Source organism: Cladophialophora carrionii, assembly GCF_000365165.1.
Source record: "Cladophialophora carrionii CBS 160.54 unplaced genomic scaffold supercont1.3, whole genome shotgun sequence".
NCBI lineage: Eukaryota > Fungi > Ascomycota > Eurotiomycetes > Chaetothyriales > Herpotrichiellaceae > Cladophialophora > Cladophialophora carrionii.
Window position 1 is genome coordinate 429,035 of NW_008481828.1, and position 26,672 is coordinate 455,706.

Sequence of the window (26,672 nt, forward strand, 5' to 3'; positions counted from 1 at the left end):
GCACGCCACGCTCACGCTTACGCCCATGCAGTACGATTATACGAGTGGTACTGTAGGATAGGATTGTAACCTACAGTCAGTTACGGGAGGTGTTTTGCCCAGCACGAATCCTGATCAACTTGTCGTGCCAGTCAAGATCGGATTGCTTCCACTCCTACTGAAGGCGCCCCCTAATCATCATCCACCCTGGCCCTCTTCCTCCTCTCGTCTCTTTCTTCCCGATCCCTATCCTCGCCCGTGTCGAGTCCATATCTTTTCTTCCCTTTGCCGGAATCTTTGTCGCTCCCTCTCGCTCGATCCCTCTCCTCGCCAATCAGGCTATCAATCCCAAAAGGATCGTCCTTGTCTTTCTCGAACTGGACGGGCCCGGCTTCCCGTTCCGCCACATCCGCGCCTTTAAAGCCCTCCTTTGCACGACCCAACACTTCAAATCGATTACTCTTGCTGATCTTGCCCATCTCCCCGGCCGCGGCGTCGTCGCCGTATTCCTCCTCGTCGGCCCCACCGGCGGTCGGTCTATAAATCGAATTGATCGCATCATGCGCCGCAAAGAGCGGCTTGTCGTACGCTTGATCCTCGTTGAACCCGCTGTCGAACCCGCTGGTCTGGTTGAACAGCCGGGAATCGTACATGGTCTCCTTGTTCTGCGTCGGTTTCGCCAATCCCAGGGCGACCTTCTCCGAGATGTCGCGGTTCTGTTCGCGCGCTAGCATTTGCATGCGTTTTTCCGTGCCCATGCGCGACTGGCGGAGTTGGCGCTCGTTTTCGGCACGGCGCTCCCGGCGGGCGCGTTCTCGTTCTCGCGCGGATTCGTCTTCGGAACCGCTCCGAGAGCGCCCCCCGTCAGAGGAATCGGAATATGATCTCGATCTCGATCTCGATCTCGTCCTCGACCGGCGTGAAGGTCCGGATTCGTTGTTCCGTTGCCTTTCCTCCCTTGCCTTTCGCGCCATCTCGCGCAGATGATCCTCCTTGGCCAGTTTCTCCTTCTCGGCTAGTTTCTGCTGCATTTGAGCCCGCAGCCGGACTTCCTCTCTCGCGTGGCGGTCCGCGGTGAAGAGCGCCTCTGCGAATTGGGCGAATTTGTCATTAATCGTCACGTCTTGCAGACCTCTCCCGTCTGCTGCTAGTCTCTTGTCCAGCGGGACGGTGTAGCCCTTGGGATTCTTCCAGTTGCTGATGGGCGGCGGGATCTTCCAGGCTTCTTGGTCTTCCGCCGTCAACTTGCGGGGCGGGGAATGCATCACGGGCGGCGGGGGCGAAGGGGGACCCCGAGGGATCTTCTTATGCTTGAACTTCGGAGGTTCCATGGGATCTTCCTGTCTCTTGACGATCTTAAAGATGCGGTCGTTCTTCTTGGACGTGTCACCCATCTGGTTGGCGGGGGTGTAGCGCACGTAAGTGGGTTCTTCTCTGGTGACGCCCTTTACGTTTTTCGGCCGTTGCGCTGCCACCGCGCCTGAGACGAGTTTCTCGAGAGCCTGCTTCGTGCGTTCGGCCGTCGCTTGTGCTTCTTCTTGGGTGGGACGGTCGAGGTTGATGTCTCCGGCATCAGCGCGCTGCCGTAATGGAATCAAATCCTTGAAACTGGAATGGATGATTCGACTCTCGCTGTGCCCCTGTCGTGCTATGGCGTCGTATTTCACCTTGCCCTCGGCGTCGACCTGGATTGCCAGAGCGTTGGAGGTTGACGATGTCCCTTTCCGGCCCATGTCGAGAGGGTACTGTGCGACGGGGATTTCGGGGAACGCACCGCCGTCGCCGTAGTCTTCTGCTGATCGAGGTCGCCATCCCGATCTTTGGCCGTAGGCAGGGGGTCCAGCGCGCTGCAAGAAGACAACAGATGTTAGTAAGTAGGCACAGAGGCATGGGACGAGCCGAGTGTCAGTGTCACGCACCTTCAAGACGATCTGAGATTCATCAACGACGCCGGGTCCAACAATTCGGGGTCCCTTCGGTTGGGCGTGGAGTGGAACTTCTTCATGTTCGCCGGTGTATTTTGGCTTTGGCAGGGACGCGAACAGTCCTGTCGCCATGGTGGGAGGTGTGAGTTGAACAGTCAGACAAGCCGCGAGACAGGTGGGCAGATGGAATTTGCCAGACAGAGCAAGGCAGAGAGAGAGACAAGTGGGATGGTTTGACGACAAAGCAAATTCGACGTCGCATGTACGGTGAAGTATGCGGCATCGCATCGCATCGCAGTGACATTGACGCAACCGCCTCCAACTCCATATTTCTTCCTCAATCTCCAACTGATTTCTCATCCTGATCTGTCGAGCCTGTGTTTAATTAGCGACAGCTTCAAGATGGGTTGGTTCAGTTCTTCGGCGCCTACGCCGGCGCAGCCTGCTGCCAGTACGTGCTCCCGGCTCCAATCCCATCACGCGGGGAGAGAAAAGGAGAGCTAATATCTATGCGTGTTCTCAAGTCACCCAGCCGTTGACGCCGAACAACCTCGCCGCAGACCTGAAACCCGAGAAGACGGAGAAAGTAAAGGTACGCCGACGGCCCAGACAGAAAGCTCTTCTCCAGGCTGGCACAATGATTCTGACCCTGACCCGTCGCAAATAGCCCTGCTGTGTCTGCAAGGACGAGAAATCCCGGCGCGACGAGTGTATGCTCTTCTCCCGATCGGATGACCCGCAAGAAGATTGCAAGAGCCTGGTCTCGCAGTATAAGGACTGTATGGCCGGGTATGGATTCAAGATCTGAATTGCATCAAACGTCGGTGGACGGTCAAACACCAGATGAAGGTCGGGAGACTTGTACAGGCATGGGTCAACCGCGCAGATGAAGGTTGCGAGACTTGTACAGGCATAGGTCAACCGCGCAGATGAAGGTCGGGAGACTTGTACATGCATGGGTGGCGTTGTATTGCGCGGCGCAAAACGGCGATTCCAGGAACGGGTGGCCGCAACACAGTTGGAGCACGGCAGCATAGCATATACACATCGGCTGGAAACGCGAGGACTGAGGGGTATCATTATTTGCGGCTTGATGTATCAGGTACGTAAAGTGGTGGTATAGAACTCTCCTCCTTTCAAAGACGTGTCCGCGTAGTCCATCTGTGTGAAGTCGTGGGCGGTGGAAGCACCTCGTTGAACAGGACGGAGAAGGCAGCTCTCTCTCTCTCTCTCTCTCTCTTTCTCTCCAACTCATCTCATTCATAGACTGGCGAGTAAGCTCTGCATTCCTACCTCCATATAATCATCCCGCCTCAGCAGATAAGGCCGTAGATTCTCCTTGCCCAGATTCCCCAACACCGGCCCGCGTAACCGTTCCTTCAAGGCATCGGGATGCAACACAAACACACTCGCCAATTCGGACAGCACCTCCAGACTCGCTTTGAATGCCTTCCCGGAACCGCTTGCGCCACCCTCTCCTGCTGCATCAAGCGCAACAGTACCGTCCTCGGACGTGGAATCCAACTCCCAACTCCGCAGGAGCTGGACGTAGCGACTCATGTCCCTCGCCAGCATCACCCCGCCGATACGGTTGACTTGGTACTTTGTGAAATGGGCCAGAAGCTGCGACCGCACCCCGACGGCACATTCCGTGAGCAAGACGCTCAGATTCGCGCCGTCGAGGCTCTGCGTGGCCGTGTCGTGGAAGGTGCTCAAAAACCTGCACACGTCGCCGCACGTGCTCGTCTGCGGCTGTTCGAGCGAAGTGGCTTCGGTGTCGGCCCTGGGTCGGAAGTCTGCACGGTTCTGATTCGTCAGCAGTCGCGACGTCCAGTTTAGGACCGCGTCGATGGTCGATTGCTCGATGTTGTTGATCTGGTCTTCGATGCGTGTAATGGCCGTGCGGGTGGTTTTCTCCATTTCGCGACGGGCCGTGAGGCTCGAGTTGGCGAGCGGGATCAGGAGCGTATTGATGCAGCTTTGCACGAGGTGTGTGATGTGGACGGCCGTTCTGAGGTTGGCCAGATACGACAGGTCTGGCTCCCTCCTCGCGGACTCAAAGCTGCTCGCCGACTCTGCGGACGCGTCGAGCGACACCTCGACATAGTTTTCGAGCAGATTCTTCAGGATCAGGCTCAGGAGTGCGGCAACATCCTTGGGCGTCTCATTTCCTCCTCCCAACTCTAACCCGCGCCTCACACCCTCGGCCAACCATTTCATCATCCTCTTCGCGAACTGCACGTGTAGTCTCCCGTCCTCCTCGTCGATTTCTACCACGTCGGTCGAGGAGGACTTGTCGTCGGCATTCTTAAGGCCGGCGACACTCAACAGGATGCGCTTCTGTGTAGGTGACATTTTCTCCAGGTCCAAGGACTTCACGTACGCGTCGGTGGCCTCTCTCGCACTCGCAAGTAGCTCCTGGCCGCGGTTACGGATGGCCGCGAGATACGTCTTGGGTTCCTTTTGGCGACGATTGTGGAAGAGTTCGAATTTGAAGAGTAACGACTTGTACAGTTCCTGCAGGTTGTGCTTTTCCTTGTCGATGTATGCGGAACCGCCGAAATAGGGCGTGAAAAGCTCGTCGAGTTGTTGGTCAAGGAGCTGAGATGTCTGGGAGGTGACCGAGTCGGGATGTTCCGTCAGACCATGTGCTTTGAGGTCGTCGACCAAGAGGGAGATGTAACTTCTTGCGGCCTGCAAGGAGCGTAGATATGCGAGCGTGGATTCTGACTCTGCTTTCTCGAGCACGAGTTCCAGCCTTTGTTGGATCGATTGTTGAAACACCCTCTGCACGAACTTTCCCAGGACTTGTTCCGGGTAGGGGAATGCTCGTTTGATAATGGCCGACTCCTCCTGCACCACGACTTTGACCTCGTCAATCAAGCTCTGCAATCCCGGTTCAACACCTGGCACCTCCGCGTCCGGGTCCGACAGCCGAATCCACGTCTCCTGATCGCCCCCAATCTCCTCGGTCACCAGATTACTTCGATCAATGAAAAACTGATGTTGGTTCACAAACGCGGCTTGGACACTGGCTCCGCCATTGAAGTCCTGCAGCACGATGGCACAGTTCTTCATCTCCTCAAAGTTCTGGCGACGGTAGAAGTCGTCGAACAGTTTGAGCATGTCATTCTCGAGTGTCTCGATGAATTTCTCGATGACTTCGCGGGTGTTGAAGTTTCGCTGCTGCGTGCCGGTGACGCCGGCGTGATTCGTGCTGCCCGCGACGCCATTGGTCTGTCCCCCATGGGATTTGGGATCGAGACGTTGGCTTATGCGGAGGAGTTGGCGAGCGATGTTAGCGGAGCGGATCTTGCCTTCGCCGGTGCCTGACCGTCGCAGGTTCTCGAGTAGGGTGACCTCGCCGCGATTGCTCACTTCATCCCAACACTCAATCAAGAAGTGCGCGTCGAGAGCTTTTCTCCTCTGGCGGTCGAGTTCTTCTATCCTCCGGCCCGTCTCTACGGCGACATTACCACCCCATTTCTCGCCGCGGTCGCTCTTCAGCGATGTGTCCAGCTTTTGAAAACTCTCAATGGTGGAGTTGAGTTTGCGACCCAGCGTCTCAGTGTTGCTGGCGTGCGATGCCTCTGCTCGCCTCACTGCCGCGGATAGTTCATTTTCCCGCTGCTCGAGTTCCCCCGAGAGCTCGTCGAGACGCCGCGAGGCTTGTTCAAACGCGCGGATGAGGGGTTTCGGGTCAAAAGGAGCGTTTGTGGGCGGGCCCTGCGAGCGTCGAGCGGTGGATTGCGCGCTTTCGGTGAGGGATTCGATAAAGTCTTTGGCTATGAAATCCTTGCTGGAGAAATCTTCGAGGTTGAAGACGGGGCCTTTGGGAAAGATGGTGCGGGTCTGTGTGGGTGACCCGGATCGCTGCGACGAGCTGTAGTACAATGACGAGTCCATCTCTCTCGTCAGATGCTGATGGTCATGTGTCCATATTGGCAGGTCGAGGGAGTCGACGACACGCTGCCGAGACTCGGTTCTTCAGATGTGAGACGCGATGTTGAAGTCGTCACAGATCCTCCGCAATGAAGTACGAGTACTAAGATTATGTACTCCACTCGTCCTCGTCTCCCACATCTCCCACGTCGCTGCCGTTCAACGCCCAACCCGTCAGTGACGAAGAACGGGATTGATCATTGCCAGGTTTTGTCCGTGCACTCTACTCGGAGCCATTTCTGCTTTGTTACAGCAACTCTACTTTTGCGCCATTGGCTCCACGCTTGCGCATGTACTCTAGCCAGACCCCTTCGCTCGAGATATTCAAGACCACTTGTCGACCTCCACCAGTTCTGTAACATGACACATTCCTCGTGAGACTCATCAATTCACCTCCCATAGGCAGAGGCAGTCAAACACCAAGCTTGAGATTCCCGTCTTCAAGCATAGAGGCCAGGCGGCGCGGGACTCTTCCAGCTCACCCTCGTCACCACCGAGCACGGTATCCAAGCGCAAATAACATCCACAGATAGCGAGAGACAGGTAGTACCTCACTAGAACTTGTCCAGCTCAACTTTTGTGTATCGTTGTTGTTACATGGTCATCTTGATGTCCCCATTCTCCTTTTCACTTTCACTTGGCGCGAGGGTCTCGCTCCGCACGGTTTCGCTTCTTGGCCCTCCATCGCGACTTCCAGTCTCCATTTTTTCAATGGCGAACATGTGTTGCTGCTGTGTCTGTTGCTCGTCATTCCTTCTCCGCCCAAGCTTCTCGCACCACCCTTCGGCGCTGACTAGGGTATCATTGACCACCCGGCTGACTTGAGTCATCATATCCAGTCCTTCTTGCGCCAGGACCATGACTCGTCTCCCGCTCTTAGCGGCCTCTGATGCGTTGGTGTCGGCCGACGCGCCTTCACCACCTTCCATATTCGCCAAGCTGAATCGTTGAGGTAGACTTGTAAGATGTCTGTGAACAAGATCTCGAGCGTTTTGAGGCAACGCGCCACCAGCATAGTTGGACACAATCCCCACGACGTGCTTGAGCGTCTGCAGAACATCGGCCTTGAGGGCCGCAATGCGAGCGGAAAGGGCAGCTTGCCTCCTCTCTTCCTGCGTTTGAGTCATGTGGGCAACAGACATGGTCGGCGGCTGTTCCCCGGGAGTAAGTCCTTCGTCCCACCTCTCGAGTAGATTCCTCAGGTTCTGAATGGCTTCGCCCAGGTGGCCGTTCGCCCACCGTAGCCAGCTCAAACAGTACTTGAGACTTCTGATTGATTCCTCGCTCATGGCAATACCCAGGCCGCTGGTTGATACGACAAGCTGTTGTCGCCAGCCCGGCGGGGGGTGACGGTCATCACGGCGCTGAAGCAGGACTTGCTGTTCGCTGTAGGGAGGTGAGCGGTCACCAGCATTGTAGGCGGGAAGAGTTTCGGAATAGGTCATCTCAGAACTTGGTCGGCGCGTGCCGTCTGGGGCAGTATCCGAGTACCCCTTCTCCACGTCTGCGCTCTTCAAAGGCGATCTCCCGTCGCGCTTGGGCTGTAATGCCCAGCGTAGCCCGGCTTCCGCACCTGATATTCTGGCCACGGTTCCTGCGATGGGTAAGCCCACATTTCTCTCGGTCCATTCTGCGCCGGGTATATATGACTGGGTTGTCTTATAAGCAGACAAGGAGCCATCGATCAGGGGTCTCGTCCATGGATACTGGCTCGTGAATAGACGTAGCAGGGGTTCAGACTGATGGTCATGAAAGGTGGTGTGCGTTTGCACGAGCGTAGGGGGCGGCTGATGGGCCTGTCTAGGGGAATGGAATTCTAATGCGACATGTCAACTGTATGTCCAGGCGCATTCGCACAGGGACCTTACTCTGAGACAGGTTGTTGAGGGTCTCGGCAGCTTCCATGTCTTCGATTGACATGCCAGAGAGGACACTACCCGCTCTGGTGGATCGGTCGTCGGACCTCATCATGTCGATGTCGATGGATGCTGGTTTTTGCGAGTCGGCGGAGGAGCGATGGGCAGAGAGGGGAGGGGAGAAGGGTGGAGGTACTGCATAGGGCGGGTTTGGCGACTGAGAGTCCATGATGGGTGACAAGAGGCGTGGATGAGTGAATGTCGGGCCAGGACTTAGCGGTAACGGGCGAGGGGTGATCGGTGAAGTGCTCTTGTGAATGGAGAGATACTCCTACATGGTCACTGAGGGTGAGGTATGGTGTAGTCAATGCGAAATGTCCGTGTTTTGCGATAACTAGGCATAGAGAAAAAGCGACACAGCATTCCCGGTAGCTATAAACCAGGACCCTCGGCGGTGGTGTGCATGGCGGCGGGCTCTGGTGAAAGTGCGAAAAGGCGATGATGAGGATCTACGGGAGAGAATGATCACATGCTCCAACTGGGAATTGCAAAGAGCCGAACGAACTGCAACTCTCCTCACCGAAACTGCGCCCCCGATTGGCTGAATGCCGCTGTGGCAGCCCTGAAATCGGGCGGATGCCGCCCGCAGTTCCTGGCTCCTGGGACTCGGGGCGTTTCCTGCTGCTTCTTTTCTTTTTCGACACTATGACAGGAGTAGACTCAGAGGGTCACCGGGGGATGTGTTCCTGTGTGGGTGTGTGTGTGGAGGGCCGAATGTCAGGATGCTCATAACTGCGAATTATCTCCATCCGCTCACCATCGCCATGTGGCCATACAGTCTCTTGGATCCCGCATCCTCTTATCTCTAGCATGTGCACCATTTGCCCGACTTGATACCACTGCCACATGCTCGTGATTGTATCATCTCCTTATGTCATCTCCACTGTCTCCAGTTTATCTTTGCGGTGCAGGGAAACATGTGCTCGATCACTTCCTGGTCATCTACGATCGCCAGTGATCCAGTTGAGCAAACTCGAACTCGGCTAGCACACAACCAGAGAGCAACCGGCGAATCGTTGTTCCGGTGAAATGAGCCTTCAATGTAGCAAGTGAATCCTTACGTACAGAGTACGTGCTCTTCACACCATGAGTGATCCCTGTTTTGTAGATCTAGTACACAGTATGGATTACACGGATGGGTACGGCGCAACATGGCAGACCGATATACATGTCCCCAACCACGAGGATCGCCGCCGCCATCCGGCACTTCGTGCTCGACTGCCATAGCATATTCTTCCCTTCCATCTTTGTCGCTCTTCAAGCCATGTTCATCTGTTGCCACGCACCATTCCGGTCCTGCAAGCCCCGTGACACCGCGACTGTGCGATGGGAAGCAAAGCAAGAGCCTATACAAAACGGCTCGCCTACGCTGATCCATCTGCCGTGGCCAGCATCTGCTGTACCTTCACATATAGCGCCTCCGCTTGCAGGACCTCATACTCAGCCCTCCGAGCTGACCGGCGACAGTGACCTCTTGAACCCACCAAACCGACCGTACATTTTCATATCTTGGCGGGCGCAGTTCTTGGTCTTGAGGGAGCGCAACGGCGCAAGTTCTGCTCCCAACGCTGGAAGCTGTGCGGGAGCCACGCCCAGGAAATTGGGCCAGGAGAGACGGCAATCTGGTATTTTCCCCATAAAATATCCGTGAGTGGTCTCCTAGACGGGGAGTTTGAAGGATTTGCCCTTGAGGACTCTGTTTTGCGGAGATGTTAGCATTTGTCTCGCAATCGCCATCTTTCTGATAAACCCAGATCCCTCATCGTGGTCCATGGAGCCTGAACTCACTTTGTATAGTAAACCCAGAAAAAGTCCGAGTACAACACGGTCTGGATGATTCCCGCGACTACTGCGATAGGGTCAAAATGTCCATTCTCGGCAAAATAGCGATATATCCAATTCGGAATGTAGAGTGCGCGATAGATCCCCAACGCAAAGAGGTAATGCGTGGTGATCGTCTCCGCCTCGCCCGTCCTCTGCAGCATGAAAAGTTGCGGTAGTATAGCCACCGATTCCAACCAGATAGAAAACGCCCAGAGGATTTCCGGGATGGTGTAGCGATATGGGAAGAGCAGAGCGAGGACTGCGCTGCCTCCCGTAAGGTACGAGACGCGGAAGGTATCGAGGTTCGGGTCGTGGGTGGGTTTGTAGTCATTGAGCATGACGTACAGGGTGTAGAGCGAGGAGGAGAGGAAGATCAGCTTGAAAATGGTGTTCCAGGCGCTATCGGTGAAGGTCCAGAAGAGGTCTGCATATCACTGGGTCAGCGACGGTGCGCGGATGGAATCGAAGGGCGTTCGTACCAAGGTACCGAGTCACGTAGACGAGAAAGTACAGCGCTTGGGTTTTGAATGATATTCCTGAGCATGACTGTTTCGCCGCCCGTCAAATTAGTCCCGGACCGGACGGGAGACGTTCGAGAGGGAATGCTAGGCTAGACTTACGTTCGAGACCTTCATCTTGTGTAGTAGGATGAATATCGAGACCAGATGCGACAGGTCCGCTATTCAGATAATCCCGTCAGTGATACTGGGCGCGCCGTCGAAATAATCTGTTGACGGAGTCATACCAAGTAACCGGAATAGATTCATGATGGGCGACGTTCAGTGACGAGCCAGCAGCTGCGCGCTGCGCTGATTGACGATGCGTTCAGCAAGAGCCGGCCGCCCTCAGCGTCGGCAGTGAGTGTGTGCAGAGTGCCTGGCGGACGCGTCAAGTTCGAGCAGAGAGTTTAGGCAGGCGAAGGATTGGGCGCTGAGAGGGTTCGTACTGCGATCGTCGGATGAGAGTGATATGTAAGCTGCTAATTGAAGAGGCGCAACATGCCAGCCTGTTCAACAACTCTTTGGGCGGAGGAGACGAGACGCGCGCATTCAAACTGGCATTCCTGATTGGCCGGTGGACTATTTTCCCTTCCCGCTTTCCGTCCGGAGTAAGCTCCGGGTTCGAGCTTCTCCTTGTCTCCCTGTCTGGAGACTGCGAGCCTACGGAATACCTAGGTACCTAACGTGTAAGGAGTACTGTAAGCCAGTGCGCTCGGGACTCAATTGACGGCTATCCGTGGCTACCTTTCGTGTGGTCACTGCACGAGCGTGACTTGGCCTTTGTCGATTTAGCAAGCAACTGGAAGGCTTCTGCTCCACTCGGATCCCGTAAATGGAGACATACTATAGGTAATTACTCCGTGCCTAGTACAGAACTGTCGGTATTTGAGCCTCGTGAGCCAGCCTCGCATGCCAGAAACACTTCACACTCAATTCACTGGCACTCCCGCTCCTACCCCTAGGTCCGGCAGTATGTCAATCACATTACCTTCATATTCACTCACCAATATTCCTCACCATATATTTTGAACAAGTCCAAAAGCTGCCAACAATTCCTCAATGGCATCAGGTCAAACTAGTACCGGGCTAGAAGCGTGTCAGAGACGAATTGCTACGACAACCGACAACACCGACGAATTCGAACCTCCGACGACCGATCATTCCACCAACTCGAACGACGACCGACCGAACCGAACGAACGTACCGTGGGAGATACAACATAATAGCTTGCCTACTTGACTTGTCAAATCGGCGTCCGTCAGGACGCGAACTGGGAGTAGACTGGATGGTTGGCCACCACCGGGTATAGCCCAAGAGAAGAACTTCGTCGCGACCTCTTGTTCGAAAAGAGGTTGTGGCAGAGTTTTTGTCACCGTTGACGACCCGCGTTTCCGATGTGGGAATGACTGAAACTTCACTTCCCTGCCAACAGCACATCCAAGTGAAGGAGAAGTGGAAAATAGGCACGGTTTCAAAGCACTCCACGTCTCCGATTAGTCGATTAGTCGGATGTTGATTGCTCTCTGCGCTTGGAAACTGCTTACCCCTACCCGGTAATTGTGCCATCCGGGACGACGCAGTGTGCTGATGCTCACGGTAGGTTTATGCAGAGGAATTCCCAAGCAACTTGACCCTTGGGCAGGCTCATGGCAAAGATGCGACACATTGCCGGCTTTTCCCGCCGAGGTCCAAGAGTCGAGACCGCAAGCGATGCTCAGCTTTGCAAATCGAGCCGCAACTCGCATCATCCTCACGCACACCGCATTTCCAGAAGTCCCCTTGAGGGGGTGTTCGGTGGGAGTCTCACGGTGCTACGATTCTGGTAACGAGTGATGAGTCCGTTGTTCACCAAGTGGACCACGAAAGCTGATCGATTGCTACTCCTGCCGGCATCGCTTTGTCATGACCATGCAGAGCACTGCGTAACTGCTATCTCCTGCGCACCCCATGTCCGACCCAACCAGAAACCCACGACCGCCGTCCGCTCGAGACGTTCCCCATTTCCCCTCGACATCATTGCGCCCAGGTTTTCTGGACCAAATGCCAGACATAAATCCGAAACCGAACAGCGCCTGTATTCCTTTCTCGTCGTTCCATATAGCCTGAAGCGTTCATTCGTCATCGTGACAACTGCGAAAGACTTTTCTGTATCCCTCACCCTGCGCCTGAAGTCCCAATTCAACCTGATCAACACGGTTGATCACCCGAACCTTGTGCGGAAGGAGGCCCTAAGAAAAGTCGGTGCCCATGGGGAAAGAAGGTGCGCAATCGCCGGGATCCTCAGCCCTGTCGATTCAGCCGCGGAAGCAAAGAAAAGAGATCCCATGTCTTCATATCATATGCGCGACGAATCCTCGAGTCATGCGCCTGTCAAGATAGGTGGATTGCCTCATCTGAAAGCATTGCCAGGCGCCACAGCTCAGCTTCACATGTAATGCGCGTCGACTTTGCCGTCGTATGTCGACCTTGTTGATACGTGCCCGTGTGGCTGGGACAATGGTGACGAAGTAAATACATTTGAAGCCCCGTTACTGGTGCCATAAGCGTGGAGAGAGGAGAAGTTGATACCGGGTGGATTGGTATTGGTACAGCTCATGGGCATCTGTGACATCGTGTTATACGAGTCGTGGCGACTGATGGTATTCTGCGTGGTGGCTGGAGAGACGTGTGCGCTCCCCGTCTGTGGTTGTATGGGTGTCATCCAACGGTTCTGTTGTTGAAATGTTGGCGTGGTCTTGAACCCGGCCGTCTGCAAAGGCAAACTGGCATTCGCCGCTGTGATCCCGCCGACCCTCGAGTTCTTTCTTGAACCGGCAGATGAGTACGTCTCCGGAGACTGGACGTCTGTGTTTGCTTTTGGGCTTTTGACTGACTCTGGCGGCGAATTGCGGCTGGTCCCCCGTCTCACCTGGCAGGTCGGACAAAGTTTAACAAATCGCGAGATGAGTTCTTTCGGCACCCTGAGGACGCGTGGTTAGCTTGCTCCCACCAATCCTTTAACTGAGGGAGTCCATACCACGAGTATACTTTTCTGACCTGCGCAGAGGTCTTGTCCCGGCCACCATGCTGGCATTGTTTGTGTGCCTTGGTCAGAATCTTGAACAATTTTTCTCGTACGGCGACTGGCTTGCCTTCATGGCAAATCTTTTTAAGATGCTGTGGCGAGTCGAGTCAGCGCCATCCTCCCAGTTTGATGACAGTGACTTACGTCCGGTACTTTGCCCTCTTTCGGCTCGAGCGTAAACATCTTCTTTACCCAGAACCTGCGAGACGGCATCAGTAAGCCACATCATCAACCCGTGTCTAGCTTATCTTGCCAATGGTGCAACGGACCTGAACTGTGCTGACTCTATTGAGGTCGTCTTCTTGTCGATGAGGACATGCTTGATGTTGGCGGCTCTGCGGGCATGGATCAGAGCTTTGTCCTGTTTCTTGGGCGACAGGTCCTGGACATAGCTGAGGTCACCACATCAGCACTAGCTCCTACAACGAGGCACGCAACTCACCGTTTCATCAGTTCATCAAACTCGTGTACATCCGGATAACCATCAAGAGGTGGCACAACGGGCTCGGACAGCATTGTGTCTTGATTTGGCGAATCCTGGCACTCGGTACCATCCATGGAGCTGTAGTCTCGAGGAGAAGCAAGCCGTTGATGATGCGACGATGTCCGGTGTGTTGAAGAGCTGACGTAGTGCGACGGGTAGGGACGGGACTGGGAAGGTAGAGTGGGGGGGATTCGTGTGTTCGCAAGAGAGTACTGAAGTTGGTGGCCCGAGGTGGTAGGCATATAGAGGGGAGTCGTCGAGGTTCCTTGACTTGGAGCATAGCTTGGTGAGTACGTTGGACATTGTGAATTGACAGTCGGATACTGAATCTGACCATTGCCGTAGAGGTAGCTGAGGCCGCTGCCATTGGAATAATGCGACATCGAGAGGTGCTGGTTATATGGAAAGGAATTGTAATCCTGACTGCTTCGTGGCGCATACTCGGTCATTTCTGGAAGCGCAACACCTGATAGAAGGCCAGTCAAACACAATCGAAGCGGTTGAATACAGACACAGCGTTTGGACCACGGAATCTGTCACTGCTGTCAAGAAGGAAGGAATATGACAAGTTCGAAGCTCGCAGTCGCTGCCGTTGGCCTGTTATTGCCTGTTTCAGAGGGTTCCAGATACTTCTGCCGACTCAAAGGCAAGGGAAGGGCGAAAGGGGAAGCGTGGTTCAGAATAGCAGAACTCTGCCCAAGGTGCAAAGCTGAAGTGGTAGCAATGGGGAGGAGGAGGTTTGGAGGTAAAAAGTTCAAGACAAATGATTGATCAGCGTCTGGACATGAGGTCGACAATGGAGTAGAGGGTGGGATAAGATGTTGAGGGATCAACTACAGCAAGGTGCGAACTTGATATCGACACAGAATGGTCCACTAGGCCAAGTTAGAGGCACAACCTGTGTGCTGGACAGCTCCCCACTGCGGCAGGGATTAGGGGCCCGCCACCGTCCTTATGCGGAGATGCAACCAAAGGTGAGCAGAGCCAGACAAAGAGAGAGGCCTGCCTGAACATGAGAAGGATCCAGGAGCGGGGGAGGGCGAGGCGAAGATGGCAAAGCGGAGTGGGCGAAGCAAAGGCTCGTGCTGGTGAGGATGCACGAGGAACATACGAGGCGTTACCCATACCAAAGGTGGCGAGGCTTGGTCACTCGACGCGCTTTGTGGACCTGGCGGGATCAAACTTCGTCTCCGGTTGCCTCGACTTCGACCTTAGCCTCACGATGGCTGTTCGTCTCCTGCATTTCGTCACCGGATCGTGCCGTGATCGCTCCCAAGGGAGTGGCTTGCTTTATGCACATCATAGGCGCCTTTCATCCTGAAGGCTGCCATCGTCTCGCACCAGGACCGCCAGCGCCAGTGAACCAGGAAGGCATATTCAGCCTCCGTTTGATGAAGTGTGGGATGGTCCAATTTCCACAAAGGCATCAACCGACTGCGCTGGCAGCGTTGGGGCCGGCAACTGTACACTGACCAGGGGTTCGGGCGCTCAAGCAGAAGCTGCCTCAGCCCGCCCAACTTGGTTTGCACTAATATTCGATGGCGTACGTGCATGCAGACTCAACGGTCCAGCTCCCAGGATCCCGTGCATCAGAACGGCCGCCTTCGATCGAGCCCGAGACAACTAGCCAAATGCGGACGACTGTTTTCGAGGTAACTGTACCTGGTACGTCGATCACCATGGCCGGACCAAGGAGTCTTCGTCAAAGGCCTCCAGATTCTCTCAGGAGACAAGTTGATTGCACTGACAGGGGTGCACATAGTCTTGTGAGACGTCCGAAGAGGCGTAGACCCTGCCGCCTCCTGGAGTCCGCGAACAGGCTATGGTAGCGTACCCGTCATATCATGAAGGAGATCGCTTTGGAGAGAACGATACGAGTCTGCGAGCATAACGCACCGAATGCGCTAGCTTATGCGTCGCTTGTTTGCTATGACCCATGGGGAGGGGAAGTACGGAAGCTGTGAAAAGTCCCAAGTGGCAGTTGGTGGCAGCTCCGTTGCGCTCTCTACTGTCCAGGCGCAGTCTCGATCTTCAGCACGTGACTCCGCTGCGGTCACGTGCGCAGGTCTCCAATCTTAACCGTGTATTACTGTGAAAAATGTCACCGACACATCCCCCTGAGCACTGCGCTCGACTTCCACGTCCATGTCGAATATTGTGCTGCACTCGGCCGACTCACACGTCCGCTGCATGAATCTCGCATTAGGGACGTAGTTGTGCTAAGACCCAGAGTCCCGCTCGCAGCTTCAACTTGAGCTCACATTCTCCAGAACAAACATCCATGGGCAGCTCACCATTCCTGCCGCGAGTCCGCGATCAGACCAGCTAACAACCTGAGCAGTAGCGAGGGTCATTCGCTGTTGGTAATATCCGCCCAGTCGCTGCAGCTGCGACCTTGCAAGAGCCACGCCGCTTTGCCTCCAGCCTGCCCTGGTAACTGTTGGATCCCTGTCACTGCAGCTCGGTCTGCTTTCCGGAGGCCAATGCCGGATCGCTTCTGTTTGCTCCAATTACCAATCACTGGTTGAGGCACAGAGGCAAACAATCCATACCACGCGACCTTCAGCAATACTCATCATATCCGTATCGTGGAAGCCTTTTCCAACCGAGATCCTCCGTCACCGGATCAACCACCTACATGACAAGATCTCAGCACGGAGAGCTTTCGTTGTTCCTGGTGGTTGTCTGTCGGTAGCAAACACGCATATCCCTGCCACCATGGAGCCGAGTACATCGCCCATGTGTTGCCCAATTAGGAGGACCGACTCGGACTTGCCACTGGGACCCGCCACGTGGACAGACGCTATCAGCAAATGCCGAGTGCGAGAGCTTCGTCAACAATTATATCGGAACAGGGTAACACACAACTGGTCCTACTTGTGTTCCCTCATGAGTCAGTTACGATGATTGGCCTGCTGTGCCTGCGCTGATCCGGTGGTGTCCACAATTCCTGTCACCAAAGTTGGGTACGGCACAAGTCGGCGCTCTCATTCACATATCGGTACAGCTGTCGAAGATCTTCTTTCCCAGATCTTGATGTCTTGTGTGTGGGGTCAAGCCACTGTCTCAGCCTGATACTATCTTTCTCTCCTTACGATTACAGATACAGCTGCGAAGTTCGACCCTTTTCGTGCCGCTCGTTTGCCCAGCCGGAGGGGAGCGCAACGCGACTCGTCGCCCAAAACGACCAGTGTACCCTTCAACGTCAACAATCTCGCTCATAAGAGGCCGATCGGCGTAGGCCGTGACCGCACTGAAGTCGCGATACATGCGCTGGAGGGATTGTTTTAGTCGCACAGCTTGACGCTGGGACTCAATTACTGCCCCAGCAACCTCTCAGGGACTCCCCTCTGCAGCCCACGGCGACTCAGTGGCTCGACTGCCTCAACATTCCCTCTCATTGGCTGATGTTGGGCGCCCGAAGGCTGGCTATGCCGCCGGCCGTAATCCGTCTGGGACTTTCCTCACATGAGCAGCCTGCGCCTTACTGAATGACGATGCTGATTGGTCCAGTGCGCAAAGTACAGAAGGAATATTCAGGACCGGATATCTCAACTATATGACACCTGAACGTGCATGTCAAGGCCTGTTATCACTCTTCGGTTGAACTCCGCCCGGCTGACGACCACAATCATGCCTGTGGGAGACCGAAACGACGTCATCCTGAGGCACCATTGCTCAAGGTCTCGGCGCGTAAGTCATGCAGGGTCAACAAACTGCCTGCGCTGGTTTTCCTCAGGCGGATGGGCGGTGAGTGAAGGTCGCTCGCCCGTTTTGCAGACTGCGATTCGTCCCACATCTCCAATCGTCATTCGCTCAAGAACCTCATCTATCTGACTCCGTCTGGCTTCATGCAAACTCTCGCTATTCAGAAGATGCCCAAATTGGAAAGGCTGCGTCTAATTTAGGCCCCTGCACTCCTCGGAATTTGCTGCTGGATTTGTTCTAGACAACTCGAGCTGAATGTTGAGGTTTCTGCCTCGAGGGAATCACCCACTGCTTGTTGCCTCGTTCGAAACCCAACGCCCTTGTAAGTGGTTTTCTACCAATTGTTTCGAAGGGTTGCCCTACTTCTGTCCCCAGATGCGGATGGCCATTGTTTGTGAGCTCTAAGCAACCCCCGGGGAAAGTTGTACACAGGATGGCCAGAGCGACAGCATGCCACAAGCACAAGCCGAGGCCCCATGAGCCACAACATGGTCGGGCCTCTCCGTTTTCCAATGATCTTCCGCTCGAATTCCTCTACTTGGCGTCGTGGCATTGTACAGAAGCAGTTGCGGTTCAAAGGACGCCGACACCGGCGGCGGACTGGGTGCAATGAATGCGGCAGAAACACAACATATGCATTGGCAAAACTTCCACGGGCAAACAAAGCATTCTAGGCATGTGCACAATTGCAACTGACAACCTCAATATGACAGCCTTCAAACTTGACGTTGTGCTGGGCGTGACTTGCAGCCAGAGCTCAGCGGTCTCGCTAATCTGATCAAGTACTCAGTATGTGCACGGGCCGACCGTTATAGAGAAGTCCCGCCTTCGCCCTTTCGTCAGACAGAGCTGATAAGCCGCCATGGACCAACCTTTCCAAAACTTCTCATTCACCCTTCCAGGTGGAAAGTAGGGTCAAGACGACGTTTGTGTACATCCCCGGTATTTCATCATTTCTCAACCTGCCTCATTATGTCCCTCCTGATCATCTCGGAAGACAAGCACCATCAATCTCGGGCTCTTTGGCCATTGCCTTTCATCGATTGGGCAGATCTTCCTAGGCTTTGGTCGGTTGGTCGGCCATGCTTCTAGTGGCAACTTTTGCCCGAGTCTCTCATTCACTTGTCCAATGTCATCCTGGTGCCAGCCAAGGCTACAATGAGGAGGTCCTCCATTCGTGCTCGTCGACCTCAATGCCAGCCCTCATTAGCGCGAGAACGGCAGTCCACCTCCTCCATCCGGGTGTAGATCAGACCGGTCTGCACTCTGTCAACAACGCTTTTCAAACACAATTCAATAACAGCTGTAGACCTTACCTGATCACTACGAGTACTGCTAAACGAAGCAGGGAGCATGCTCAATGAGCCTAAGACCTGAGCCCACGACGACTATGTCTCTGGAGAACGGAGTATGTACGCCATCAAACTTTTGCCTATGAGCTTGAGCGGGGCAAGGAACCTCGAAGAGAAAGCTACACTTCAGAAAGGTATGGGCCATGCAAGATCCCTTTGATCAAGAAAGCTGGACAAGGTTGTTCCAGAAAGGTCCTATACAAGACGGATGTGAGCGGCTCTACAGGGAGCCAGAACAGGAAGCCTGCCTGCAGATTCCAGCCCGCGAGAGCCTTAGCTATACTAGAGCAAGGTGTTATACGCTAAGTGTATGTCAATAAGTAAGAATTCCAGTCCACAACGTTCAGATTATTTGCAAGAACGAAAGTGCCAAACCAAACGTGGGACTACAAAACCTCCCATGTTCAATTTGGGAGAGACTACTCGGTATAATCAGTGTAACTGTGACAATACTTCCCGTGCGCCAGGTGGCAGTCTCGGTCCCTCGACCCATGGGCACCCCGTGATACAAGCCTTTCCGGCAGTTTTTCTCGCGAAAGCTTCCCATGCAACGCTCTCGCACTCATCTCTTTACTTAACTTCATTTATTGCCATGGAGTGCCTGACAAGTGACTGTGAAGAGCGAAGCAATGATACCTCCAACGTCAGGAACGGCGCCATGCAGGGTTGATCTGATCGTCCCTAGAATACCTGGTAATACCACAATCAAAGCTACTCGACTGATCCATGCGATCAAGGCTGAATGTAAAAGCCATCTCAGCCTGATTAATTACTGCCATTGGGATCGTTGATCACCACTTATCTAAAGGCACAGAAACCTGAATGAATGTATTCTACAGCGTCATCTGGAGCAGCCCCACTCATGTAGTCACGGCAGTAACATTCTGACCTCCAACGCCCTGTGACAGCACACTCTGGAATCATCCGGTATCTTCTGTTTTATCGATCTGAGTGTGACTATTGAGGGTCGGTAAACCAGGAGCACGCGAACCGGTCATCAGCGCTGAGGATATTGAACGCCGAGAAGTCGCTGGGGGCCAATGCAGCCCACTATCTTGTGTCGACTCTGAACCAGAGGCGTGCCCGTTGGCGAGGACAGCTCCAGGGCAGTCTGTCGAGTTGAGCAGTTGGATGGATATATCAGCCAGAGCGAAGCGCACCACCACAAGCGGAATGAGGATAGTCGGGGACTTGATTGCGTTCCTCAGTATTATGCACTCCAACATCTATTGATGGACAGTTTTAGAATATGTTGAGATGATTACTTTGCCATCTGCCAAACGCATGGCTATATACTCCGTACTTATTCAGGCAACCCCAAACATGGCCACGCGATGAGTGCGACTTTTGATCATGCGAAAACTCTCAACTCTCAACTCACCTCGGTTTCAAAAGGACACCTGAGTGGTGTTTTGGCGAAAGGCGACCGACCGACTGCCCAATTAATTACCCTCTCACGTCAAATATCATCATTATTCTGTTAGCGCCGTAAACGGTCAATTGGTGAACGCAAGAAACGAGCCACGAGCGAGTACGGTCAACAAGGGACAGGAGTGAGGGTGAACGTGTTGTACTCATCACGCGAGTCTTCTCCGGATTGGCGGCGACCGGATGGCGGGCAGGCCTCGATGAACTTCTACTGGACGACCTCACGTCTACTTGTAGGCTTCCCTTGAAGCCCGGCAGGTCAGACTGGTTCCTCGGATCTCGGGGCTGGTCGTTATCAATGACTGCTCAGACATTTTGTGCTGGAAGTACTTAGAGCTGGGCCGTGTCTGGCTCAAGCCGTGGTCATTGATACAGTGAAACCGGAGATCCTGCTCGTCCTCGACGCGGGCGTCGCAGAAAGGATGTGGAGGACACGGCATCAGCCAACGACGCCCTTCAAGCTGGTTATCCACGTCCGTCCGGAGGTTGAAGTCCAATGTCCATGACGGTAATCGAGGAGCGGCAGGCAGTTTCGAGACAGAGACAGCGTGTCGAGGTGAAGTCATCTGCTTGCATGTCAATTTAGGGTTCGGAGTTTCTGACCTTCAAGTGAAGCTGAAGTCATCTGCTTCCCCACCTCCATCGACGTTCTTCTTGCGGGGTAAAAAGTGTACTGTACATTGAGACTGCGCGTCAAGTGAGTTGTGTATGGAGTCAGAGACTTCCAGCACCACGCCGCAGCCACATCAACAAACCCCAACTAACCATCGCCCTTGGATCGTACGCACACCATCTATCGCTTGACCGTGACGAACAACTTCTCGCGCGCACCTTTGCCCGGCATGACCTCGGCCGCAGACCTCCCTCTCCCCACCAGCGTCTCCGGCTCGCACGACCAACATGGCTCCCTCTCAGACCTGCTGCCCTCTCACTTCACCACGCTGATAACCACGTGGCTGGCCGAAGACACGCCGTCCTTCGACTACGGCGGCTTCGTGGTCGGCTCGCAGCCACGCACCGCCCAACTCCTCTGTAAATCTGCCGGCGTCTTGGCCGGGGTGCCCTTTTTCAATGAAGTCTTCCGCCAACTGGACTGTGAGGTCCAGTGGCACTACGACGAAGGCCAATTCCTGGATCCCAAGAATCAGAGCGGCAAGATCAAAGTCGCCACGGTGAAAGGCCCGACGAGGAAGCTGTTGCTGGGCGAAAGAGTCGCGCTGAACACACTGGCACGATGTAGTGGCGTGGCGACGCGGAGTCGACATATGCTCGAATTGGTCCGCAGTGCAGGCTACAGAGGGACTTTGGCGGGCACGCGGAAAACCACGCCGGGGTTTCGCCTGGTGGAAAAGTACGGCATGTTGGTCGGCGGGATCGACGGACACAGGCACGATTTGTCGTCCATGATCATGTTGAAGGACAACCATATCTGGGCCAAGGGTTCGATCACCAATGCCGTCAAAGCCGCGAGGGCCGTCGGCGGGTTTGCGCTGAAGGTCGAGGTCGAGGTCCAGACGGAAGCCGAGGCCGACGAGGCGATCGAGGCGGGCGCCGACGTCGTCATGCTGGATAACTTTGACGGCGAAGGGCTCAAGGTCGCGGCCAAGAACCTGAAACAGAGGTGGAAGGAAAGGGGGAGAGCGGATGTGCTGCTGGAAAGTAGCGGCGGACTGACAGAGGCGAATGTCGAGGCGTACATCAACAACGGTAAGTGTTGTCCGTGTTATTTCATTTCCGACGAGCAGAGACGTATTGCTCCAGCCCGTGCTCAATGCCCCTTCACTGACCACTTCACACTCTCCAGATATCGACATAATATCGACGAGCGCCGTCCACCAAGGCGTCCCGCACGTAGACTTTTCGCTGAAAATCGACCACTAGCGCTGGTTCGACCGGTGCCCGAGAAGAATCCAGATATCGGATATCAGATACCTATCCGCTCCACCGAAGCCAGAAGGCCAACGTTTGACTCTTTGGGCCTTTCTTTTCCTTCCCTTTCACACGCTGCCCCTGCTTCTGCTTGAGCCTCCTCGGCCTCCTCATCTCCAACCCCCACCCTACGCGACTGACGACCACGCATACCACAAATGTGAGAGCCTGTGGCACGCCCGTCCCAAAAGTCCAGATCCACGCACAACGTCCCGGGATACAAGATCGCACTCAGCCACGTGACCGTGACCCGGTAAAGCGCGCCCAAGAGTGGCGCGGTCGTGAGGCTCTCTCCGGCTCAGTGTCGCCCCTACCCGCACGGCTCTCGGTGGCCAGCGAGCGTGTGGCTCCCGTCCGTGAGGTGGGGGCCGGGTATGGTGTTGAGGGAGACGGGCGTCAGGCAGAGGCTGAGGAGAGGGTTTCTGTTTGGAGGGTGGGGGGTTTGGGATGGGACAAGCTGGAGAAGGAAGTAGAAGTAGAAGTGGCAGTGGAAGTAGAAGTAGAAATGGACATGATATGTATAGGATTGCGTTCGTAGGACTTTGTCGCCGATGGACTCGTATCAATGATGTATCAATGATGTTGATGTAGGCCGAGCAGTACAGTAAGTATGAGTAAATCTTTCGTTCACACTACACTCTGTGTTTGAGCCGGAAGTGCGAGGTTCGGGATTCGAGGTTCGACCAGAAACCTGCATCCGTTGAGCCCGAAATGGACGAGACTCGCCGCCGTGGAGAGCTGGCGAGAGCGAGAATAAAGATGGTGATATGTAATTAGTCTAGATCAAGTACATAATTCATTACTGCTAATTGTACGGAGTACCGTAGACTGTGAGTCAAGTTGTCGCAAGTCCCCCCCGAAGTGAAGTAGCAGGGAGTGCGGAATTCTGTCACGTAGACTGTACGAGACGCCGACGATGAGAAGGTAATAATGACCTCAGCGGGATTCTGCTGTTGTAGAAATCAGGTCTTCCTGCTTGACTGTTCCTGAGCTCAACTTGAATCTACGCTGCTGGAACCTCGAGACCAGCCTGCTAGTGCTCTGGGTAATGATATCAAATGGGAGAATGTGTCCTGATGTACTCTGCCGTCTCGTCGTTATGACGAGCACAAAATGCTAGCGAGGGTCATATCACGAAAAGCATCCTTACCAGGTGGTTGGAGTGTCGTTTCTGAGGATACGTACCTTATGTATGCATCATGTTTCTTTCTTGCAACTTCATCATGCAGGGCGTCCAGTCACCACCTACACGGTCCAGTCCCAGCGAGTCTGCCAGTCGTCAAAAGATACGATTTGGGCATTTGACGTGTCGAACATCCCTCGACGCGAATGGTTCCGAGAGGATATCCGTCTCACCAATATCGACTCTCTGCGGATACTGCTAGTGTCAGATCTCAGTGATGTCTTAGAATTCATTCTTCAAAGTTGTATTACATCGAGCAAGAAACTGTCTAAGACTGGTATCTGGGGTATCCCGGTATCTCGGATCTCGATATCTCAGTGTCGCTACGGCGTAGTCTGCTCAGCTAGGATTTTTCTTCAATGCCCATCTCGTATATACTTATTCCTGTCTATCGACCGAATCCCACGGGATGTTGCGGCTTCTCACAAATAATACTCCCTGCTTCCGCTTCACCGCTTCAACATCATTACTGTAGTTAGTCCAGAGAATCTCTCTCCGGTTGTCCCGCCCACCGCTCCGCCAACATGAACTTGAAGTCTTCTTGCGGCAGTGGCGCCTTTGATTTGCCGAAAAGATGCAAACGGCCATCCTCATCACCAATCACCAGAGACGAATGATCGGGGGAGAACTTGCCACATAGTATCTCGTTTCCAATGTCTACAACATCCTGCAAAAGGACATCAGCTTGCGAGCGCCGGGTATCCCAGAGCTTGAGGAACCCGTCACTGCCACCAGTATAGAGCTGGCCAGGGTTGCGAGTCCATTCCACATATCTCACACCGACATCGTTCAGCTCGCGGTCAAGTCCCTGGGCGTAGCCGCCGACCGGCTTGCCATGCCTCAAGATATGCATGGGGACTCGAGGGTTGCGTCGATCCCAGACGTACGTCGAACCGTCGGTGCACGAGGCCGTGACCAGGTCAAAGTCGTACGTCACATCATTGATGTCTCTTGCTGTACAACGGAAAGTCATCGTCGTTTGCTGTTCTGTCGTCGAGTACAGTTTCACAACAGAGTGCTCCCAGGGCTCTTGCTTGTTAAAGGGATCGGCCACGGCACCGACGACGAAGAAGTCGCCATTGGGAGACCACGTGCAATCCGACACGAATGTCTCGCCTCGGTCAAAGGACATGGCCTTACTTTGAGCTTCGGCGAACTCCCACACAAACATGCAACCGGCACCAAAGGTCCCATCGAGAGTGTCGCTGTCCTGCCCAAAACCGGCGACCAGTCTGTTCTGGCTCTGTCCTTTGCCAAACTTAAGACAGGTAGGTGCATAAGGAAATGCGTCTATACCCATCTCTCGGAGAGGGCGAATTTCTTTGCAGTCGGCAGTGAGGTCCGCATCGCCAATGAATACGCGAACAGATCTTGTCCCACTGTGAGTGCCAGTCGCAACGATAGTGGTCTGGTCTCCAGTTACATCCATTACTTCAATTCTCTTGTTCTTGTAAAGCAACTCCGCCTTGCATCCAAGCTGAGTCTCGTCTTCAACGTCCCAGACTCTCAATTTGTTGTCGTATCCGCCCGTATACATTCTATGGCCGGTTGGTCCGAATTTGACGGCACTGACAGTCGTGTACACATAGTGCGGCTGGCCTTTCGGCCGCTCGATACGATGCTCGGGCAATTCGCGAATTGTCTTTGTGGGAAGCGAGCCGTAGAGTAAGTTGCGCGGTCGGTTGTGGGAGAAGTTGCTGGTCTCGTCGACAACGGAATTAGTTGCAGCAGCAAAATACTGCCCGTCTGGTGACCAGTCCACTTGCACAATATCACTGGACGCACCCTCAAAGGTGTATCGAAGTTTAAGGTCACTATGGTGACCCAGGGGCTGCTTTGGAGTGCTGTTACCTTTCGACCCCGTGGCTTCCGCATCGAGACGTTTCTTGGACTTCTTCCTCGCTCGTCTGTCCTTGGGGCTCAGAGGAGAGTCGTTTTGCGCTGATTGCTGGTCGTCGGGGGAAAGTGCGCGTCGCTTTCGTGACATATGGGGAACCCTCTTCATCACATTTTCTGCCCAGGTATAGCCCAGTAGTTTGCACTTGTGACGAGTTTGCATGGACCATTTTGCAGCCATTTGTTCCCATGTACGAGTGTATCCATATGCTCGGTGCATAGCTTCTGCACGTCTCCACATGTCGCCCTTCTTCCCCTCCTGTTCAGTCGCCTGGGACAACTCGTGGATAATATCTATCATTCGCTGCTCTTCCTCTGCTGCCCATTTCACCTTCGGAGTCATCCACCGACCAGATTTAGGAGTCTGTCCAACATCTGGTCCACCGATGTTCGGCTTTGGGGTTGACCCTGGAGTTTGGGAGGCTGCTGGATGCATCTGATGTGGGATGTCCGCTGTGGTGGCATCGTCGTTATCTGGTAACAACCCTTCTTCATGGTTGATATCGGCCATCGTCTCAGCCTCGTCATCGTCAGCATTATCATCATGATACTCCATGTGGCCAAGCGAAGACTCGTGATTCGGTGTTTCGTGATCGGGGGCCTGAGATAGATGTCGGGACGTTTGTCTAGGCTGATCACCCTTCCTGAGATGGTAGTCCTGAAAGAGATGCTCGGGTAGGTTTTGCCCTGTCTCGCCAGGTTCGGGCCGGCCATGGAAGGGTCGGGCTACCTCCTCCGACCCTCGTGTAGTTCTTGCCTGCCCGGCAGGAGCTGCAGTGGATGGTGTAGCCGAACTCGGTAGTTTTGACCTTCGGGCAGCTTCTTCGTCATGAGCAGCAGCGTGTTGCTGGAATTTAGGGCTCTGCGTAGGTTGGGCATGCCGTGTTCCTGTTGCGATATAGTCCTTGCACGCTCTCCTTAATTGTTTGATAGACTTGGCATGGTCGTCTGCTAGGATTTTGGCAAAGCTAGTGAGCGCTCTCAACTTCTGCTTGAAATCAGATTCGTGTTCGTCAATTAAGCGGGTGAATAATTGCTCGGCGGACTCTTCAATGACATCTGAACCCGAGTCCGACGGGTAGTCCATAGTTGACAAGGCCCTGCTTTGATCATCGGAGAAAAGCTCGTCGGGCGAGGCTACCGTGGGGCGCTTATCTGCCATGGGTGTATTTCATGTAGGCGAAACCCCGTTAGAGGGGTTACCTTAAGTCTAAGCCGTGAGAGCCAGTTAGGGACAAACCCAAAGCGACAATTGAGACGAAATCGATGCAAGGTCAGCATATATTCGAGGATAACAAGCTTAAAAACTAGGTGTGGCAAGGCGGCAGCAGGAATAGTGAAAGTCGCTGAGAAGTGAATCGCCCGATGGAGGATGGCCGGAAGTATGGAGTATTGCGTAAGGATGAGCCTTTCCTAAGGTGTTGTCGAAGGGGCCAGATTCGATTTATAGTTCACGAAGGAATACGGAGTAGAGGAATGAACTTTAGAGAGGTCGATTACGCGATGAGCTCGGCGGCAAGCGCCAGAAACAGGCGCCAGAAA

At 54.3% G+C, this 26,672-nt stretch overlaps 8 protein-coding genes across 8 annotated transcripts; 2 read left to right on the forward strand and 6 right to left on the reverse strand.

The window, feature by feature from the left end:
• Window positions 1-170: 170 nt before the first annotated feature.
• On the reverse strand, window positions 171-2,036 carry G647_03543 (pre-mRNA-processing protein 45; the record flags this gene model as incomplete). The annotated part of the gene is made up of 2 exons (XM_008727888.1): window positions 171-1,826; window positions 1,899-2,036. The coding sequence occupies 2 exons, from the start codon at window positions 2,034-2,036 to the stop codon at window positions 171-173; spliced, it is 1,794 nt and encodes a 597-aa protein (XP_008726110.1).
• Window positions 2,037-2,306: 270 nt separating this feature from the next.
• G647_03544 (uncharacterized protein) lies at window positions 2,307-2,712 on the forward strand (the record flags this gene model as incomplete). Its single annotated transcript, XM_008727889.1, has 3 exons — window positions 2,307-2,355; window positions 2,429-2,496; window positions 2,572-2,712. 3 exons carry the CDS (start codon window positions 2,307-2,309, stop codon window positions 2,710-2,712), a joined length of 258 nt encoding a protein of 85 aa, XP_008726111.1.
• A 452-nt stretch (window positions 2,713-3,164) lies between these two features.
• G647_03545 (uncharacterized protein) lies at window positions 3,165-5,810 on the reverse strand (the record flags this gene model as incomplete). Its single annotated transcript, XM_008727890.1, has 2 exons — window positions 3,165-3,366; window positions 3,418-5,810. The coding sequence occupies 2 exons, from the start codon at window positions 5,808-5,810 to the stop codon at window positions 3,165-3,167; spliced, it is 2,595 nt and encodes an 864-aa protein (XP_008726112.1).
• Window positions 5,811-6,439: 629 nt separating this feature from the next.
• On the reverse strand, window positions 6,440-7,931 carry G647_03546 (uncharacterized protein; the record flags this gene model as incomplete). The annotated part of the gene is made up of 2 exons (XM_008727891.1): window positions 6,440-7,662; window positions 7,715-7,931. 2 exons carry the CDS (start codon window positions 7,929-7,931, stop codon window positions 6,440-6,442), a joined length of 1,440 nt encoding a protein of 479 aa, XP_008726113.1.
• Window positions 7,932-9,546: 1,615 nt separating this feature from the next.
• Window positions 9,547-10,221, reverse strand: G647_03547 (uncharacterized protein; the record flags this gene model as incomplete). Its single annotated transcript, XM_008727892.1, has 3 exons — window positions 9,547-10,010; window positions 10,066-10,132; window positions 10,207-10,221. 3 exons carry the CDS (start codon window positions 10,219-10,221, stop codon window positions 9,547-9,549), a joined length of 546 nt encoding a protein of 181 aa, XP_008726114.1.
• A 2,290-nt stretch (window positions 10,222-12,511) lies between these two features.
• On the reverse strand, window positions 12,512-13,708 carry G647_03548 (uncharacterized protein; the record flags this gene model as incomplete). The annotated part of the gene is made up of 5 exons (XM_008727893.1): window positions 12,512-13,046; window positions 13,103-13,242; window positions 13,295-13,349; window positions 13,420-13,542; window positions 13,593-13,708. 5 exons carry the CDS (start codon window positions 13,706-13,708, stop codon window positions 12,512-12,514), a joined length of 969 nt encoding a protein of 322 aa, XP_008726115.1.
• A 7,256-nt stretch (window positions 13,709-20,964) lies between these two features.
• G647_03549 (nicotinate-nucleotide diphosphorylase (carboxylating)) lies at window positions 20,965-22,003 on the forward strand (the record flags this gene model as incomplete). The annotated part of the gene is made up of 2 exons (XM_008727894.1): window positions 20,965-21,829; window positions 21,927-22,003. 2 exons carry the CDS (start codon window positions 20,965-20,967, stop codon window positions 22,001-22,003), a joined length of 942 nt encoding a protein of 313 aa, XP_008726116.1.
• Window positions 22,004-23,709: 1,706 nt separating this feature from the next.
• On the reverse strand, window positions 23,710-26,292 carry G647_03550 (uncharacterized protein; the record flags this gene model as incomplete). Its single annotated transcript, XM_008727895.1, has 1 exon — window positions 23,710-26,292. The coding sequence occupies one exon, from the start codon at window positions 26,290-26,292 to the stop codon at window positions 23,710-23,712; it is 2,583 nt and encodes an 860-aa protein (XP_008726117.1).
• Between the last annotated feature and the right edge of the window lie 380 nt (window positions 26,293-26,672).